Source organism: Oncorhynchus gorbuscha, linkage group LG14, assembly GCF_021184085.1.
Source record: "Oncorhynchus gorbuscha isolate QuinsamMale2020 ecotype Even-year linkage group LG14, OgorEven_v1.0, whole genome shotgun sequence".
NCBI lineage: Eukaryota > Metazoa > Chordata > Actinopteri > Salmoniformes > Salmonidae > Oncorhynchus > Oncorhynchus gorbuscha.
In genome coordinates this window covers 18730923-18750640 of record NC_060186.1, presented here as the reverse complement: position 1 = coordinate 18750640, position 19718 = coordinate 18730923, and the positions used below count along the sequence as shown (strand labels likewise).

The following is a 19718-nucleotide window of genomic DNA, read 5'->3' as shown; positions in this document are numbered from 1 at the left end:
GAATGACTGAACTTGAAAGAAAAACAACGCTTCAGTCTTTTGCACTGAGTACACCAAGGGTTCAGAGAAAATTAAAGCAAATCCTGACAAAGCACAGGCATATTCTGCAATCAGACAAAATCGCACACCTTTTTCAAGGGACCTCCACTGGTGGTCCAGAAGCATGGTCGCAATATTGGAGATAACTTGGTGAGATCTGACAAGCCCACTCAGACACTCTTGACACCCATTCCAAATGGGAACGACACATGTTGTTCATGCGCACAGTGCCACAGCACAATTAAAAACATCCTTCAGACAACCACAAAAAGGTTGAAAAATCCCTGTTAGGGCTATCATCTCATGCAAGACCAAGGGAGTAATCTATCATCACCTCTTCATGTGGGAAAAGCCTACGTAGGACAAGTGAAAATGCAGTTAAAACAACGCATAGCTGAGCACTGCACCTCAACCAGGTGTAAAAACATTGACTATCCAGTAGAAGCTCACTTTGTTGAAGCTAACCATCCCATCCTCCCTCAAATACACAGGCATTGAGCATGTTGCTCTGCCAAGGAGAGGAGGTAACATTGAGATCCTACTACAACAGGAGGCTCACTGAATATCTAAAAACATTGACCCCTAGTGGTCTGAATATTAACTTTGATCTCATGGCCTTAAGAAGAATTCTTTATTTTATGAACAAGTCTTCTAAATGTATATATTCTTTCTACAACCTATTAGCGTACACCTAATATTTTTCCTCTGTTGATGATGCTTATTATACATTAAGGTTGAACCAAAATATGACATGTAACAAATGAAATGCAAAACAAATATGTGAAATTGAATTGAACAATGTGTATGTTGACGCTAATATTATGTAGAATATTCAATTATGTTTCTATATGATAACAATAGCCTAATATATTTTTATGCCATAAACTATTGTTTTTTTAAGTTTCACTAATTCATTCGAATTAACTTAATCATTATGACACACCCCTCACTGTCATTGGTTGCACTAATTGCACTGTTTGTCTACATAACCTGGTTCAAGTAGTCATGACTTTACCCTGTAGAAGGCACAGTGATGCCGAAACGTTGGTAAATACTAAATTATGATAATTATATTAATTACTGGGAGTTTATATATGGAGTGTGCGACTCTCCTTATTTTGATAGTTTATTTGCCTTTAGTCAGCACCTCCACACAAACACATTTTTCTGGGTGTGCGCCAGCTCATGCGTTTTGTTCTACCTATATCCCCCCACTAGAATCCCCATACATTAATGAAGACATCTTCTCCATCCTGGAGGGGGAAATCAATAATTACCAGGCCCAGGGACATAGTCTGTAGTGACCTAAATGCCAGAACCGGACAAGAACCTGACACCCACAGCACACGGGGACAAACACCTGCCTGGAGGTGACAGCATTCTCTCCCCCATATGCCCCCCTAGGCACAAATATGACAACAAAAACGGGTCACAACTCCGACAGCTCTGTCGCACGCTGGGTATGTACATAATCAATGGTAGGCTTCGAGGGGACACCCATGGTTGGTACACCTATAGCTCATCTCTTGGCAGTAGTACTGTAGACTACTTTATCACTGACCTCAATCCAGAGTCTCTGAGCGTTCACAGTCAGCCCACTGACACCCCTATCAGACCGCAGCAAAATCACAGTCTACTTGAACAGAGCACTACTCAGTCATGAGGCATCAAAGCCAAAGGAACTGAGTAATATTAAGAAATGCTATAGATGGAAGGAATGTAGTGTGGAAACCTACCAAAAAAACGATTAGGCAGCAACAAATTCAGTCCCTTTTAGACAACTTCCTGGACAAGACGTTCCACTGTAATAGTGAAGGTGTAAACTTGGCATTAGAAAATGTAAACCGTATATTTGACCTCCGGCATCCCTATCAAATCTAAACATTTCAAACAGAAAACCAAAGAAAATGAACAACAATAACAAATGGTTTGATGAAGAATGCAAAAACCTAAGACATTGAGAAACCTATCCAACCAAAAACATAGAGACCCAGAAAACCTGAGTCCATGCCTTCACAGTGGTGAATCACTAAAACAATACAGAAATCTGCTCAATGTAATTGAAGAATCCATAGACTAACCACTTCTGGGAAAATTGGAAAACACTAACCAAACAACACAGAGATATCTATCCAAGTGGAGATGTATGGGTCAATATTTTTGGCCCTATAACAAACAGTAAAAATATACACATGATCAAATACAAATATTAGAATCAACAATTAAAGACTACTAGAACCCACTGGAGTCTCCAATTACATTGAATGAACTACAGGACAAAATATAACCAACCCAAAAAGGCCTGTGGTGTTGATGGTATCCTCAATCAAATGATAAAATATACAGACAACAAATTCCAATTGACTATACTTAAACACTTTATCATCCTTAGCTCTGGCATCTTCCGCACTTATTGGAACATAGGACTGATCATCCTATCCGCAAAAGTGGTGACAAATTTTGATCCCAATAACTACAGTGGGATATGCGTCAACAGCAACCTTGAGAAAATCCTCTGCATTATCATTAACAGCAGACTCGTACACTTCCTCAGTGAAAACAATGTACTGAGAAACTGTCAAATTGGCTTTTTACCAAATTACCATACGACAGACCACGTATTCACCCTGCGCAGCCCAATTGACAAACAAGCAAACAAACCAAAACAAAGGCAAAGTATTCTAATTGTAACGACTTTCGTCTGTTGAATGAAGAGAGTCAGACCGAAATGCAGCGTGTAGGTTACTCATGACTTTAATGAAGATAATCGCGGTACATGAAATAACTGTATATGAAAACAACAAACGAACCGTGAAACCTATTACAGCCTATCTGGTGACAACAACACTAAGACAGGAACAAACACCCACAAATTACAACGCGAAAGTCAGGCTGTCTAAATACGGTTCTCAATCAGAGACAACGACAAGCACCTGACTCTGATTGAGAATCCCCCAGGCAGCCAAGCCTAACTAGACACACCCCTAATCATACACAATCCCAATTACTACAAACCCCAATACGAAACACAACATAATAAACCCATGTCAAACCCTGGCCTACCCAAACCTATACCAAAAACACAAAATACAATGACCAAGGCGTGACACTAATGCTTTGTTGATTTCCAAAAATCTTTTGACTCAATTGGGCATTAGGGTCTGCTATACATATTGATGTAAAGTGGTGTTGGGGGAAAAACATAAGACATTATAAAATCCACGTACACAAACAACAAGTGTAAAATTGGCAAAAATCACACACATTTCTTTCCAAAGGGCCGTGGAGTGAGACAGGAATGCAGCTTAAGCCCCACCCTCTTTAACATATATATCAGCAAATTGGCGAGGACACTAGCACAGTCTCCAGTAGCCGGCCTCACGCTACAAGAATCTGAAGTCAAATGTCAACCATTTGCTGATGATCTGGTGCTTCTGTCTCCAACCCAGGAGGGCCTACAGCAGCACCTAGATCTTCTGCACAGATTCTGCCAGACCTGGGCCCTGACAGTAAATCTCAGTAAGACAAAAATAATGGTGTTCCCAAAAAGGTCCAGTCGCCAGGGCCCCAAAGATAAATTCCATCTAGACACCGTTGGCCTAGAGCAAACAAAAAACTATACAGTACATACCTTGGCCTAAACATCAGCGCCACAGGTAACTTCCACAAAGCTGTCAACGAGCTGAGAGACAAGGCAAGAAGGGCCTTCTATGCCATCAAAAAGGAACATAAAATTCGACATACCAATTAGGATGTGGCTAAAAATACTTGAATCAGTTATAGAACCGAATGGCCTTTTTATGGTTGTACGGTCTGGAGAAGAGTCCCCTAAGCAAGCTGGTCCTGGGCTCTGTTCACAAACAGACCTTACATTGCCCCAGGACAGCAAAAAAAATAGACCCAACCAAATCATGAGAAAACAAAAAGGTTATTACTTGACACATTGGAAAGAATTAACAAAGAAAACAGAGCAAACTTGAATGCTATTTGGCCCTAAACAGAGAGTACACAGCGGCAGAATACCTGACCACTGTGACTGACCCAAACTTAAGGAAAGCTTTGACTATGTACAGACTCAGTGTGCATAGCATTGCTATTGAGAAAGGCCGCTGTAGGCAGACCTGTCTCTCAAGAGAAGACAGGCTATGTGCACACTGACCACAAAATGAGGTGGGAACTGAGCTGCACTTCCTAACCTCCTGCCAAATGTATGATCATACGAGAGACACATATTTCCCTCAGATAACACAGATCCACAAAGAATTTGATAACAAACCCAATTTTGATCAACTCCCATATCTACTGGGTGAAATACCACAATGTGCCATCACAGCAGCAATATTTGTAACCTGTTGTCACAAGAAAAGGGCAACCTGGCTTGAACCAGGGACCCTCTGCACACATTGACAACAGCCATCCTCGAAGCATCATTACCCATCGCTCCACAAAATCCACAGCCCTTGCAGAGCAAGGGGAACAACTACTTCAAGGTCTCAGTGCAAGTGACGTCAACGATTGAAACACTATTAGCGCGCACCCCACGAACTTGTTAGCCATTTCACATCAGTTACATTTACTTATTTTGTGCTTTAACTATTTGCACATCATTACCACACTGTATATAGACACATAATAACATGTCAAATGTCTTTATTATTTAGAAACTTCTGTAAGCATAATGTTTACTGTTAATTTTTATTGTTTATTTCACTATTGTTTATTATCTACTCCACTTGCTTTGTCAATGTTAACATATGTTTCTCATGCCAATAAAGCCATTGCGTTGAATTGAAATTAACATTAAATTCTCTGGCAACAGCTCTGGTGGACAAATTTGTGCACAAAATTGGAGAGAAATAAGCTTTTTGTGCATATGGAACATTTCTGCAATCTTTTATTTCAGCTCATGAAACACAGGACCAACACTACATGTTGCGTTGAAATTTTTGTTTTGAATATTTTTTCAGTCATTTGTGGGCAGTTTGAATAAGAAATACAAATAAACATTGGATATGAAATGCTCCAGGTATCCAATATCATTTTTTAACATTTTAGTATTGTGGCCATGCTAGGCAACTCATAAACACATATTTTCTAGAGTAAGATGATGGCAAGAGTCTTCAACCAGTAGGCATAAACCACCTGAATATTGATATTCATTCGATTTCTCTTGAAGGTTTGGTGATTTTGAGAAATGAATTGTTATAAGAAGAACATTTTCAAACACCCAGCACTTGGTAAATATGGATCAGGGTTGGCCAACCCTCCTGAAGAGCAAGCACGATTTTATTCCAGCCCTTTTTAAAGTGATAGTTCACCCAAATGACAAAATGTTTGTGTCCTTACCTTGAAAGCAGTCTATGGACAAGGAGACTGCAATCTATGATGTGGTTCCCCACTGCCATCAAACCATTAAAATGTCCTGGCCAAAATCTTACACCATGTTGCATACAACTGTCCACCTGAGAACAGGGATTAATCCCTGCTTCCAACCTTCCCACTGTTTCTAGCATCAGCCTGTCTCCCTATCTCATTTCATTACTGTCTGAATAAAGTGTCAAACCACCTTTTTTTCCCCCATACTTCACCTGTCATCCACCAAAAATTGCAACGTAACAAGTCGTCCAGTTTTGAGTGTTCATTTCATGTTCAAAGCATTCTGAATACACCTGACCCGTGTTTTATTCATTTTATTTTCCACCCTGGTCATAGGCCTAAGCCATGTCAACATACGTAGAATTGCAGGAAATTAGCTTTAAAATAGTTACGTTTCCCCCTCTCTAGGGGTTGTGCCAGGGGGCAAGGAAATTCACATAGCAAATCTCTCTAAGCTTTCTTCAAAAGTTGGCAGCTCTGCAAAATGAACAAACGAAGTAGGCAGCAGCATATATTTTAACGAGGCGAGTCAGTTCAGAACAAATTCTTATTGACAGCCTAGGAACAGTGGGTTAACTGCCTTGTTCAGGGGTAGAACAACATATTTTTACCTTGTCAGCTAATGGATTCAATCCAGCAACTTTTTGGTTACTAGTCTGATGCTCTAACCACTAGAGTACCTGCCGCAGCCATAGAAGCACAGTGACATGCCTCAATGCAGTCATATTGGTTCGTTATTGGGGATGTGGCTTTCAGTTGGCTCTTTTTGGCAACACATCCTGTGATTTAATTTGATCTGTCATATTTCATCAAATCGGACTAACTCAGTGCACTGCTTGCTATGAATTATATATGATGGTGTTTGCATGTTTATGTAAAAAGACTAATGGCCTGTTTGGAACCCAGACAAGTAAAGAGCAGTTTTTGTTGTTGTTGCTCAATCTGATTTAGTGGGCCATGGCTCCCCATTGGGCCCACCCTGGCCCACGCCTCTGGTTAAGAAACATCATGTCAAATCTAAGGTTACCACAAATGATTGTGACAGAAGGGATATTTTCAGTCATGACCACTCCAGGTCTTAAGGTGGCAGTAAAAACTAATCTCTGCACTGTAAATACCTATTACAGAGAGAAGAAGAACGAAGGGCTATCGTAAATCGCCACTATTTACATTGATTTGCGTCCACCGCCTGCTGATTGCCGGTAAAATGGGGCAGGGCTAGGGCAGTTCCGTAACGCTTTGCCGAATTTGGAGCAGTGCATAAATGTGATTGTGAAACATAGCAATTACCGCTCGATTAAATACTATGGATCCCAATCGGATAATTCAAGCACTGAAGGGGACTATAGATCCCAACCTTCGGATAGCGGCTGAAAACGAACTCAATCAGGTGGGTGAATGGCCAAAATAACTTTGTTGTTTTTGTTATTCGGGCAGCATGAACTCATTTCCAGAAAGGGTTGTCCGTGTTTATGATTTGGATCGCAATAAGGCCATGTTTCGGGATCAATGATTTTGTCGTTCTATAACTTAAATGTGCATCTCTCTGTTTATTTTGTAGGACACGAAACAGTAGTTTGACATTTAATGTAACTTCCGACACAAACTGTTGCACCGGAGAACAATAGAATTTTGAGGCAGTGTGCGCACACTGTGCAGCAGTCCAGAGATGTGGCTTTTCGTGAAACAATCTAGCTAGCAAGTGTCCGATTGGATTGTAATTGTAGACATCATGCGCGAGTTGAAACATTGTAACAATTGCAGCAATTTCAGCCAGCGATAGTAAAAGTTTACAATTCTGATGGGATTTGACTGGTGAATTCGTTATAATCGCTCTTTCATCCAAAACCAAATCTAAATGCGATAGACAAATTAATCTTTAAATTGCTACATCTATTTTTCGACTATAAATTAATCATCTGTACCTATTGATTCGTGAAGAATCTCCCGAGTTTAGTTCCACTCTCCCACCCCATCAGAATGCAAAATATAAACTTGTTTCACTCTGTTTGTAAACAAAGGGAAATGTAAACAAACTCTATAGCCTCGTGTTTATTTCATGGATGGTCAGGCCTTGCATCCATAGCTCAGTCTATGAATTTAAGAGTAGTTCATTTTCTTCAGCCACTTCCTCAGCTTTTTACTGAATTAGGGGCGGGCAGAACGCTGTGTTAGTTGAAAGATGTGTGAAATATAAGACTTGTAGCATATGCAGGCCTAGGTCATGATTGCATCACTGAGAATAACTACATCTGCAATAGGGCTGCACTGCCTTGACTTTACATAATGTCCACTTCAGTAGGTTTACACTAATCAGGACAAAAGATTGGTGTGTCTGTGTGAAATGCCTGTCAGTGATGCAACCAAGTGACATTAGGGGCATTTGCTGGAGACAGAATGCTGACTGTTCTGCAGCAGGCGAGCAGTTTTGACAGGCAGAGGAGGAGGGATAGAGGGAGATGGTGAGGGAAAGAGAAAGCGTTCGGTACAAAATATCCCTTTTTAAATTGTTGGTTGCTGGCTTATTCTATTACCTTAAATCTGATAACTGGTCTGGGAGCGTGCGAATAGGCGACATGCTTCACCTGTTGTGTATTTTCCTTGTTCTTCATTTAGTACTGACCTCAACAAACCACCTGGGAATCCACCTCCTTACACTCCGCCGTGTCACCATAAAGATGTTTTGACCCCTGTGCTCACGGTGTGCTGTGGATGTCAAACTGACCGCTCAGGTGGTCAGGCGCTTGACTGTATGTGGTCCGATGTGGGTTGAGCTCATTTTAAAGCAGTGTCTTATCTTGTGTGTTCCAGTCGTACAAGATCATCAACTTCGCCCCCACTCTGCTCCAGATCATTGTGTCTGAACAGGTGGAGTTCCCTGTTCGCCAAGCAGGTAAGAACCCTGCCCCAGAACATGACATAAAGACCTGCATCTGGCTGTTTTTAAAACATCACTGGACCAATGCAACAGCTACAAACAACACTGATTAATAGCCTCACTTTGAGCCGGTGTCCCGGACACAGATCGAGCCTCCTGGACAGAAGTCACTTTCAATGGAGATTCTTCATCAAGCTGGCTTTTTAGCTGCCACGTGAATGAATGAATTGTAAGGTAGAATTGTGTCAGTCTTGCCAGTCTGAGTGATGTATATCTTTGTGCGCCAGCGGCCATCTACCTAAAGAACATGGTGAGCCAGTACTGGCAGGACCGCGAGCCCTCTCTAGGGGAGGCGGTGTTCCCCTTCAACATCCACGAGAACGACCGCACGCAGATCAGAGAGAACATCGTGGAGGGCATCATCCAGTGTCCCGAGTCCATCCGGTGGGTCCTGCTGTCCTAACCTCCTTTACCTTCCTTAACACACTCACCCTTACCTCTTAGCCTGATACTCAGGGCAGGTGGTGCCGTGCTCTGGTCCCCTGCTCTGCTCTACCAAGAGCCTTTGAAACTGTGTCACTTGATTGTATAGTTGACTACAAGTGCCCAATGAAGAGCGATGGGAGGATAATTTAGTGATGGCATGTTAGAGAAAGAATACAATGCTGATGTATGTATGTGTGTGTATTCTCTCTCCCAGGGCCCAGTTGACAGTGTGTTTGCGAGCCATCATAAAGCACGACTTCCCCGGGCGCTGGACGGCCATAGTGGATAAGATCGGCCTGTATCTGCAGTCTCAGAACAGTGGCAGCTGGTACGGCAGCCTCCTGGCCCTCTACCAGCTGGTCAAGACCTACGAGTGAGTCAACCACCCGAGGACCACTTACTAGTGTGATCAAGTCATAACGATGCTGTATTTTGAGACCCCATTTTTTAGTCCGAGTTTAGTAGTTCTGGTGTATAAGCTGAGTGACATAAATGATTATTCCATTTACACTTTTCACTCACTGCACCCAGCTTGTTGTCGATGATATCACATCTGCGTGCTGTCTCATGCTGATGTGCTGTGTGTGTCTGTGTCTATGTCTATGTCTGTGTGTGTCAGGTATAAGAAGGCGGAGGAGAGGGATCCGCTGCTAGCAGCCATGCAGATCTTCCTGCCCCGTATACAGCAGCTCGTCACCCAGCTACTGCCTGACGGCACCATCTTCTCTGTCCTCATACAGAAACAGATCCTCAAGATCTTCCACGCACTCGTACAGGTGAGAGAAGGGACTGTGTGTGTGTGTGTGTGACTGACTGACTGTGCGCTCAAGTGTCTGTGACTAACTGCATGTGGCGTGCGTGTGCACGTTTGTGTGATACTAATACCAGTGTCTATTCTGCTCCTACAGTACTCCCTGCCTCTCCAGCTGATTAATAACACAGTCATTACCCATTGGATGGAGATCCTCAGAGCTGTTATGGACAGAGATGTCCCCCCAGTAAGGTTTATTTCATCCTTCTTCATTGTGTAGACGTTCTGCAAATTCCTCTACCTATGTTTTTTTTTATTGAAGGGGAGTAACGAACCTCTGTTGTGTGTGTGTGGTTGCTAGGAGACGTTGGAAGTGGATGAGGACGACCGTCCCGACTTGGTGTGGTGGAAGAGTAAGAAGTGGGCCCTACACATCATCACCAGACTGTTCGAGAGGTGAGGGGACACGGGAGATGTATTTGTGTGTTGATGAATTTGGATGTATGTTGATGTGAATATGTTTGTGTGTTTGTGCATCGTAGACTTTCTTTTCAGTCTAACCATGTTGTTCTATACTTGCGTGGCAGGTACGGAAGCCCAGGCAACGTGACAAAGGAGTACTTTGAGTTTGCAGACTTTTTCTTGAAGACGTACGCTGTAGGGATCCAACAGGTAAGAGTTTGCAGACTTTTTCTTGAAGACGTACGCTGTAGGGATCCAACAGGTAAGAGTTTGTAACACTCTAAATATGACATGAAACCTTGAATGTATATATGTCTGTTGTCCACATCTACCAATGTTGATGTATGTGTGTACATGAGCAGCGGTAGTCTTCTGTTAAAGTCTGACCGCGTACGATCTGGTGTGACCTCGTCTCTGGGTGGTCTCCTTCAGGTCCTGTTGAAGGTGCTGGACCAACACCGACAGAAGCAGTATGTCACGCCTCACGTCCTCCAGAAGTCTCTGAACTACCTGAACCAGGGCCTGTCTCACTCCCTCACCTGGAAACACATGAAGCCACACATGCAGGTGGGTCATACAGACACCACTACACCTTGTATCCCTGTGACATGTAAATAATAATGGATTTATATATATATATATATATATATATAGCGCTTCATCACAAATGTGGGATTGTGTGTGAAATTACACCTTGTTATACTGTTGTTATGTTTGTTATAAGGTTGTGACATTACACTTTGGATTGAGTTACAGTATGTAACTTTGATTCATCTTCGTGTCAGCATTTAAATCCACTGTTTTATATACTTAGTAATTGATCTAATCTGAATACTGCTATGCTTCTAAAAACCATGTTGCAATTCCACTTCTAATAGTTAGTAGTTAACCTGAACGTGTGTGTACTGTGTGTTCCACAGACCATCAGCCAAGAGGTGATCTTCCCTCTAATGTGTTACAAAGACGAGGATGAGAAACTGTGGCAGGAGGATCCATACGAGTACATCCGCATGAAGTTCAGTGAGTACACACGTTCTGTAACTCAATCAGTTAGTAGTTACGGAGGTAGTGGGACATTGTATGGTCTGTATACACAGGCTTCCGTAGAATAGACATACAGTGAATTGTGAGCTTGGCTGGGTTTCTTTCTCTGTTCCAGATGTGTATGATGACCATGCCCTCCCTGCCACTGCCGCCCAGAGCCTCCTGTGTAAAGCAGCCCGCAAGAGGAAGGAGGTGAGTGGAGAACCACACTTGAACCTAACAAAAACTACCCAACAGTCCTAAATAGCTTATTTTCCTCATTTCCTTTCCTTAACTGAGTCTTTGCTGATATGACTTTCATCACTGCACTGTCCCCCTCTTCCCAGGTTCTTCCCCAGATGATGGAGTTCTGCCACCAGATCATGATGGAGCCCTCTGCTGACCCCCGCAGGAAGGATGGGGCGCTGCACGTCATCGGCTCCCTGGCCGAACTCCTACTGAAGGTCAGTAGTGTGTGTGTCTCTGTACTTTCTCCTCTTGTTTTATGGCCTGTTTAGTCTATCTGTGACTGAGTCCTCTCTTCCTGTTGTCGTCCTGTAGAAGCGGGTGTACAGGGAGCAGATGGAGCTGATGTTACAGAACTATGTGTTCCCTCTACTCAACTCCCCTCTGGGATACCTCCGGGCTAGGGTGAGAGAGAGACACACACACACACACGCAGCGCGCTTTCACTCCAAGGTCCCTCTAACCCAACTCTTGTCATGGAGCTGAGAATGGGTGTGTAAGAACATGTGTGAGTGTGTTTGCCGTTCTACAATCTTTAAAATGGCTCCTTCCCTCTTTATATCTACAGTCCTGTTGGGTGCTACATTCCATACAGTCCCATCCATGTGAGTCAGAATGGTCTGTCAGTCCTGTTTAATATAGACTAAACATCCCCCTCCCTGCATTTCTTTACCCCCCTCACCCCTGCTCTTTTACTTACTGGCCCTCTTCAGACTGGTGATTGTGTTGGGAAGCACCACTGCACATTTTGGTGACTGGAAGTGGATAGTGCTGATTTGTACATGATGTGGATAGGCTCCAAACTGATAGCGATGCCCATCCGTGTGGTATATAGATCATTGATTTTAACCCTGTGTTTGTCTTCAGTCGTGCTGGGTGCTGCATTCGTTCAGCCCGCTGCGTTTCCATAACGAGTTGGTCCTGAGGAATGCGGTGGAGCTGGTCAAACAGGGCCTCATAGCAGACAAGGAGATGCCCGTCAAGGTGGAGGCTGCTATCGCCTTGCAGACACTGGTCAGCAACCAGGAGCAAGGTCTGAGGTTCACACACATGCATGGACACACACACACACACACACACACACACACACACACACACACACACACACACACACACACACACACACACACACACACACACACACACACACACACACACACACACACACACACACACACACACACTGAACCCTCTCTCTCCCTCTCTTTAGCTAAGGTCTACATCAGGCCCTACATCCGGCCTGTCATGCAGGAGCTGCTCCACGTCATCAAGGAGACAGAGAACGATGACCTCACTAACGTCATTCAAAAGATGATCTGCGAGTACAACCAGGAAGTGGCTGTGATTGCCGTCGACATGACCCAGAACCTGGTACGCCTCCACTGTCTTTCTCTACTGGTTAACTGTGTGTGTGTGTGTGTGTGTGTGTGTGTGTGTGTGTGTGTGTGTGTGTGTGTGTGTGTGTGTGTGTGTGTGTGTGTGTGTGTGTGTGTGTGTGTGTGTGTGTGTGTGTGTGTGTGTGTGTGTGTGTGTGTACTGGCGTCCGCATTTGTTTCTTGAGGCAAGCCAAAGTCGATAGTGGACTGCACCAAACATCTTCGTTAGATGTGAAATTGCGTGACTAAGATCTCCTAGGCATGCCATTTTTTTAGTTAGATTAATTCTGACTGTTTTGGCTGCGGTGTCTCAAGACGGACAAACAGTACTATTGTCGCTTTTTTTTCTTGTTTTTCAAGCAAAGGTCATTTTAAGCCAGCACAGCCAAACCGAAGCATGCGAAAGCCTTAACACCGCCTGCATATGTGTGTCTCCAGGCCGAGATCTTCACCAAGGTGCTACAGAGTGAAGAGTATGAGGAGAGTGAAGACAAGACGGTGATGGCTCTGGGGATCCTCAGCACCATAGACACCATACTCACTGTTATGGAAGACCACAAGGAGGTGAGACAGACACTGGATACTCACTCGCACATTCTACAGATGTACACACACACTCACCCTATTCCGAATCGAGTCCTCTGGAGCTCCAGTTGAATGTGTGATGATTGGTGATTGATTTGCTCCCTCTCCCTTGCTTTGTGTGAACACACAGTATTATTGAGCATGGGGGTGAATGTTATGTCAGACTAGGGCTGTGACGGTCATGTCATTTTGCGTGACTGTAATTGTCCTGCCAAATGACTGCTCACCGTAATAACGTAATAACTGTTTGATCTTTTACGCATATTTGTTCCTCTCCGCTCCTGATTGCATGTGCCGCCATAGAAATAGAATGAATAGAACGGGCGTCCCCATTCAAGTCAATGATGGCATAATGGGTGTACTGGCAGCCATTGCTAGTGTACCCATAGAAGTAAAAACAGGAAGTGTTTAACCATCAACATGTGCTGTGACTTGTTGATTCACCTCCAGTGACATTACACAAAATACATACCTTTGCATGAGCCACATCAGTTATCATTTGAATGAACAAATTACATTTCGGGCAAGGAGCATCAAAGTTTCATAACGTTGTTAAGAGTCCACGTTACCGCGGGAATGCCCTGGCGTCCTGTCTTCAGCCGGCTGTTCGTTCCACTTTCTTTTATTTTTTTCTTCCCCATTTTACGGTTATGACTTATTTTCATGGAGGTCTTCATCCGTAACCGTCGGTTATACGGTAATTGTGCCAGCCCTATGTCAGACCGATATTAACCTGGGATCAATAGATGATCTTTGACCTTTTGATATCACTTTCTCTTTCTGCCTGTATCTTTCCTCTCTCACCCTCTTGACTGCCTCTCGTTCTTTCGTTATCATGTTCTCTCTCTTCCCCTCTCTCCATCTCCCTCTCTCCATCTCCCTCCCTCTCCATCTCCCTCTCTCCATCTCCCTCTCTCCATCTCCCTCTCTCCCTCTCCATCTCTCCCTCTCCATCTCTCCATCTCCATCTCTCCATCTCCATCTCCCTCTCTCTCTCAGATCACTCAGCAGTTGGAGGGCATCTGTTTACAGGTGATAGGCCTGGTGCTGCAGAAGCCCATCATAGGTATGGCAGGTGTGTGTGCTCACGTCACTCTGTTTTTGTGTGTACACACATACTCATTTGTTTGATATGTGTGTCTATTCCTCTCTGTGACCTTTTGTGTGTGTGTGTGCTTTTCACACACACCTCACACAATAACCATATTCATCTCACTTCCCTGTTCCAGTGAGCCACCCCCCTCTTTTGTATAACACCTTGCCCATTTCCGTCTCACAATGAACACTGTCTAACTGTCAAAAGCTGTTCACCTTGCACTTCCCAAATCCCAGATGACCAGGCACCATTCATGCCTGTAATTGGCTCGTGTGTGTGTGTGTTTCTGGGTGTGTAATCCCATCTGTGGTGTGTGTGTGTGTGTGTGTGTGTATCACCTCTGTGCTGTGTGTGTGTGTGTGTCAGGAGATAATACAGCTCTATGTTAATGAATGGATTATGTGATAACCTGTTATAACGAGAGTTTCCTTCAGGACGAGTGGAGGGGTCACTGTGGAAGATTATTTATCTCTTAAAGGGAAACATCAATTCGATGATCTGTTTCCTCCACTTCTCCCTCACCTCCAGAGTTCTACGAGGAGATTCTGTCCCTGGCGTTTGGGTTGACCTGCCAGACCATCTCCCCTCAGATGTGGCAGCTACTGGTGGTTCTCTACGGGGTCTTCCAGCACGACTGCTTTGACTACTTCACGGGTACAGTACGGAGTCACTGGTCAACAGTCACCTGTCTGTTAGTGAGAATATTGGGCTTACACACCTGTCTAGATGAACATTGAATATCACAGTGAATGTAATGTCGAATTGCATGATGGTGACGCTGATGCTCGCCCAACACGATGATGATCTCGGTCTGGTCTCTTTCAGATATGATGCCTCTTTTGCACAACTACGTCACCGTGGATACAGACACGCTCCTGTCCAACCCCAAATACTTAGAGGTCATATACACCATGTGCAAAAAGGTGTGTGTGTGTGTGTGTGTGTGTGTGTGTGTGTGTGTGTGTGTGTGTGTGTGTGTGTGTGTGTGTGTGTGTGTTGTTTTCAGGTAGAGTTTGATGAAGTGTCCCATGTTGACCTTTGACTCCTGTGCTGTAGGTGCTGACCAGTGATGCAGGTGAGGATGCAGAGTGTCACGCTGCTAAGCTGCTAGAGGTCATCGTCCTCCAGTGTCGGGGGAGGGGCATCGACCAGGTGAGAATGACCGCGAAGACTTCTGGGTAGTATTTAAGGGTAGACGTGGTCCCAGTTCAGCCCAAACCAGTTCGCTTTCCCTTCCCACACCCTGAATCTCCCGTTAGGAGGGATGATTGCTATCAATATTGTATTGATTCTTCTCTCTCAGCCCCATGTTATCTGCCACAGTTTTAATGATGTTCCTGTAAATGTCAGACAGATATCACCCAGTCAACAATAGCTATCTCTTGTTCTCTCTCTTTCTCACTCCCTCTTCCCCTCCAGTGTATCCCGTTGTTCGTGGAGGCTGTGTTGGAGCGGCTAACCAGAGGTGTGAAGTCCAGTGAGCTGAGGACCATGTGTCTGCAGGTGGCCATCGCTGCTCTCTACTACAACCCAGCCCTGCTCATCCACACGCTGGACAACATGCACTTCCCCCACAGCCCACAGCCCATCACCGCTCACTTCATTAACCAGTGGATGAATGATACTGAGTTCTTCCTGGGGTAAGTGTATAAACTAAGCCATATGCCGGATTAAGTGATATGCTATTCTATAAAATCCTTCATACATGATTAATATTACCTTTTGAGCTCATCATGTAAATGTAATTAGCTAGAGCGTCGGGGCACCACAAAATAATATTTATAGAGCTGTTATCTTCCGAATAAACTCTTAAAGACCTAGTATTATTTTACATCAATAGCAGCCAATATTAATCGTCACCTTAATTCAGTTTCATCTGAAAGTTGTAAATTCTTGGTTATCTTCACGAACCCTGGCTAACAAGTTGAGTCAGCAACACAAAATTGGGTTTAATTATTTATTTACTAAATACCTAACTAATCACACAGAATGAATTATACCTTGATTACAAATGACGTCATAAAGGAAAACGTTCCCAGCGGGCGGAACAGATATGACAGCTGGTTACACAAAAGAAAAGGGGCTGTTGTGGTAACGTTGTTGTGTGGTAGACGGGATACTCTGTCTGTTCTTTCCTAGCCTACGTTTGCAGCTGCTGTTGCTAACTCAACGGCTAGGAGGTATCACTTCTGTAGTGAATAAGAGTTCAAAGTTCATACCATTCGCAACCAAAGCTCACGCTGAGGTTGGCTACGTTCTGTAGTTATTATCTGAACCATTCTGACATCGGACCGTCGTCCTCACATCCTCGGAACAGGAGGTTATATTGTCGTCAAGGCTTTATATAGGAAGGTGAGAAGGTTGTGTCTAAAACATTTTATAACCCATGTCTCTTCACAGGGGCGGGCCACTGATTGAGCAGAGCCCTAACCTTATGAAAACCCAAATCTCTCATTTGGAAGCTAAAATTACATTTAATCTTTTCACCAATAATTTTATATTCAAACATTTAAATTGAACAACAATTCCATGTGAATCCGATAACTCTGATGTGTAGACTTTCCACTGTAGAGTTTATGTCATCCTATCATCGATGAGAATGTCTCAGATGACAACCGAACTGACATCATATTCATTAAGTACCACCGCATATGTTCAATTGATCAGATTACCAGAATATAGTTCATTTCCCCCCACCTACTGATGTTCCCAGAATCTCTATGTTAACCAAGGGTTTTGCAAATGTCACATCAGTAGGGTAGAGCGAGGCAAAGGGGGGAAGAGGTATTTATGACTGTCATAAACCTACCACTAGGCCAACGTCATGACACGCCCTACATCCTATGCCATATACACAACCCACTATAAAGTACACAGTGTCTAAACAACGTGCCCTAAACCATGATGCCTAAATACTACTAGACCCATACTGTATACAGTCAACTTCATCAACTATATTGTTAGCCATCACTGAGTCACACTGTGGTCTTCCTATAGCAGTGTAAAACATATGGGATATACAGTATTTATACCTACTACAGTACACTATACATGATTTATTCACCACCTACATGTAGTTCATTCTCTCTCTCCCTCCCTCCACTCTTCCCTCTCCCAGGCTCCATGACCGTAAGATGTGTATCATCGGACTGAGTGTTCTGATGGAGCTACCCTCCAGGCCAGTGGTGGTCGAAGGGGTAGCGGCTCAGATCGTCCCCAGCGTCCTGCTCCTGTTCCTGGGGCTCAAACACCTGTACTCCTCCCGCCTCAACAAGCCAGACCTACTGGCCTGCACTGGGGTACCCGAGGAGGACCAGAACGGTGAGAGGAGGAAAACGGCCAACAGAGGAGGAGAGGAGGCAGGAGCAATGAGAGAGGAATGGAGAGAGCAGGCAAGAGAGGAGGAGAGAAAGGGAATGGCGAGTTGCTAATACTGTTGAGTCAAACCTTCTGTTTGGAAGCCATGGGGTAAGGTCAGGGATAATGTCAATGGTAGAAGATTAAGACTAGACCTAGATATGGATGTGGTAGGAATCAGTCCTCAGCTGATCACGCGTGTTGCTTTACACATCTGTGGCCAGGTTTCAACACCTCTCTCTCGCTTGACTTCTCACTCTGAATACAGGTCATATTAGTTGCACTACATTGCCCTACATGCCGCAGGGCAGCTGTGCTGGCATTCCTCAGTCAAGTGTAAAGATCGGCAGGGTACAGGGGACGTTAGATGAAGGAAATTGTTATGTATGTTAGCTAAGCAGCTGTTACTGTAATTGGGTATATTAAAACGGCATTAAGAAAAAATTGTGCCTTTCAAAAAAGGTAAAAGGGTCATTTCTTTCTATTCATTCTGTTTTTCTATGTGTTTGTGATTCGCTGTGTCTGTCTGTCTGTCTGCATGTGTGTTGCGTCCACAGAGGAGATCCCCAGTGATGAGGATGAGGTGAATGCAAACCGTAACACCACGATGCAACAGCAGACCTGCACACCCGTAGGCCACGAGGACGATGAGGAGGATGAAGACTACTGGGATGAAGAGGGGCTGGAGGGGACACCCCTGGAGGAGTACAACACGCCCTTGGACTATGACAATGGGGAGGACGAGTACCAGTTCTTCACCGCTGCCCTACTCAGTAAGCGGTTACACATCTACACACACCGACCTGCTCACAAACGCACACACACACACACACACACACACACACACACACACACACACACACACACACACACACACACACACAAAAATGAATATGCATGCATACATGCCAGGCATCTAATTCCTTTCTCTCTCCTGTGTGTACTATAGGGGTCCAGAACACTGACCAGCCTTGGTACCAGTCTCTGACCACGCCCCTCAGTGATGACCAGAAGAAACAGCTGCAGGAGATCTACAGCCTGTCCCAGCAGAGGAGGAGCACCAATGGTGAGAGAGGACAGAGGGCCAATGGTGAGAGAGGACAGAGGGCCAATGGTGAGAGAGGACAGAGGGCCAATGGTGAGAGAGGACAGAGGGCCAATGGTGAGAGAGGACAGAGGGCCAATGGTGAGAGAGGACAGAGGGCCAATGGTGAGAGGACAGAGGGCCACAGAGGGCAGAGGGCAATGGTGAGAGAGGACAGAGGGCCAATGGTGAGAGAGGACAGAGGGCCAATGGTGAGAGAGGACAGACAGAGGGGACAATGGTGAGAGAGGACAGAGGGCCAATGGTGAGAGAGGACAGAGGGCCAATGGTGAGAGAGGACAGAGGGCCAATGGTGAGAGAGGACAGAGGGCCAATGGTGAGAGAGGACAGAGGGCCAATGGTGAGAGAGGACAGAGGGCCAATGGTGAGAGAGGACAGAGGGCCAATGGTGAGAGAGGACAGAGGGCCAATGGTGAGAGAGGACAGAGGGCCAATGGTGAGAGAGAGGAGGACAGAGGGCCAATGGGGGGAGGAGAGGGCCAATGGTGACAGAGGGCCAATGGTGGGTGAGAGGTGAGAGAGGACAGAGGGCCAATGGGAGGTGGTGAGAGAGGGAGGACAGAGGGCCAATGGTGAGAGAGGGAGGACAGAGGGCCAATGGTGAGAGAGGGAGGACAGAGGGCCAATGGTGAGAGAGGGAGGACAGAGGGCCAATGGTGAGAGAGGGAGGACAGAGGGCCAATGGTGAGAGAGGGAGGACAGAGGGCCAATGGTGAGGGAGGACAGAGGGCCAATGGTGAGAGAGGGAGGACAGAGGGCCAATGGTGAGAGAGGGAGGACAGAGGGCCAGAGAGAGGACAGGGGGCCAATGGGGAGAGAGAGGAGGACAGAGGGCCAATGGTGAGGGGGGAGAGAATGGTGAGAGAGGACAGAGGGCCAATGGGGGGGGGTGAGAGAGGGAGGACAGAGGGCCAATGGGGGAGAGAGAGGACAGAGGG

The 19718-nt window shown here is 45.0% G+C and overlaps 1 protein-coding gene across 1 annotated transcript; it reads left to right on the top strand.

The window, feature by feature from the left end:
• The first annotated feature begins 6631 nt into the window (after positions 1 to 6631).
• LOC123995498 (importin-8-like) lies at positions 6632 to 19297 on the top strand. The gene is made up of 25 exons (XM_046299150.1): positions 6632 to 6805; positions 8227 to 8308; positions 8581 to 8737; positions 8994 to 9152; positions 9399 to 9555; positions 9688 to 9777; positions 9892 to 9986; positions 10118 to 10202; positions 10425 to 10559; positions 10913 to 11012; positions 11152 to 11228; positions 11363 to 11479; positions 11577 to 11666; positions 12129 to 12294; positions 12472 to 12632; positions 13076 to 13201; positions 14222 to 14297; positions 14847 to 14972; positions 15144 to 15241; positions 15375 to 15470; positions 15738 to 15958; positions 17437 to 17639; positions 18233 to 18448; positions 18625 to 18741; positions 19275 to 19297. Exons 1-25 carry the CDS (start codon positions 6722 to 6724, stop codon positions 19295 to 19297), a joined length of 3057 nt encoding a protein of 1018 aa, XP_046155106.1. The 5' UTR covers positions 6632 to 6721.
• Positions 19298 to 19718: the final 421 nt, after the last annotated feature.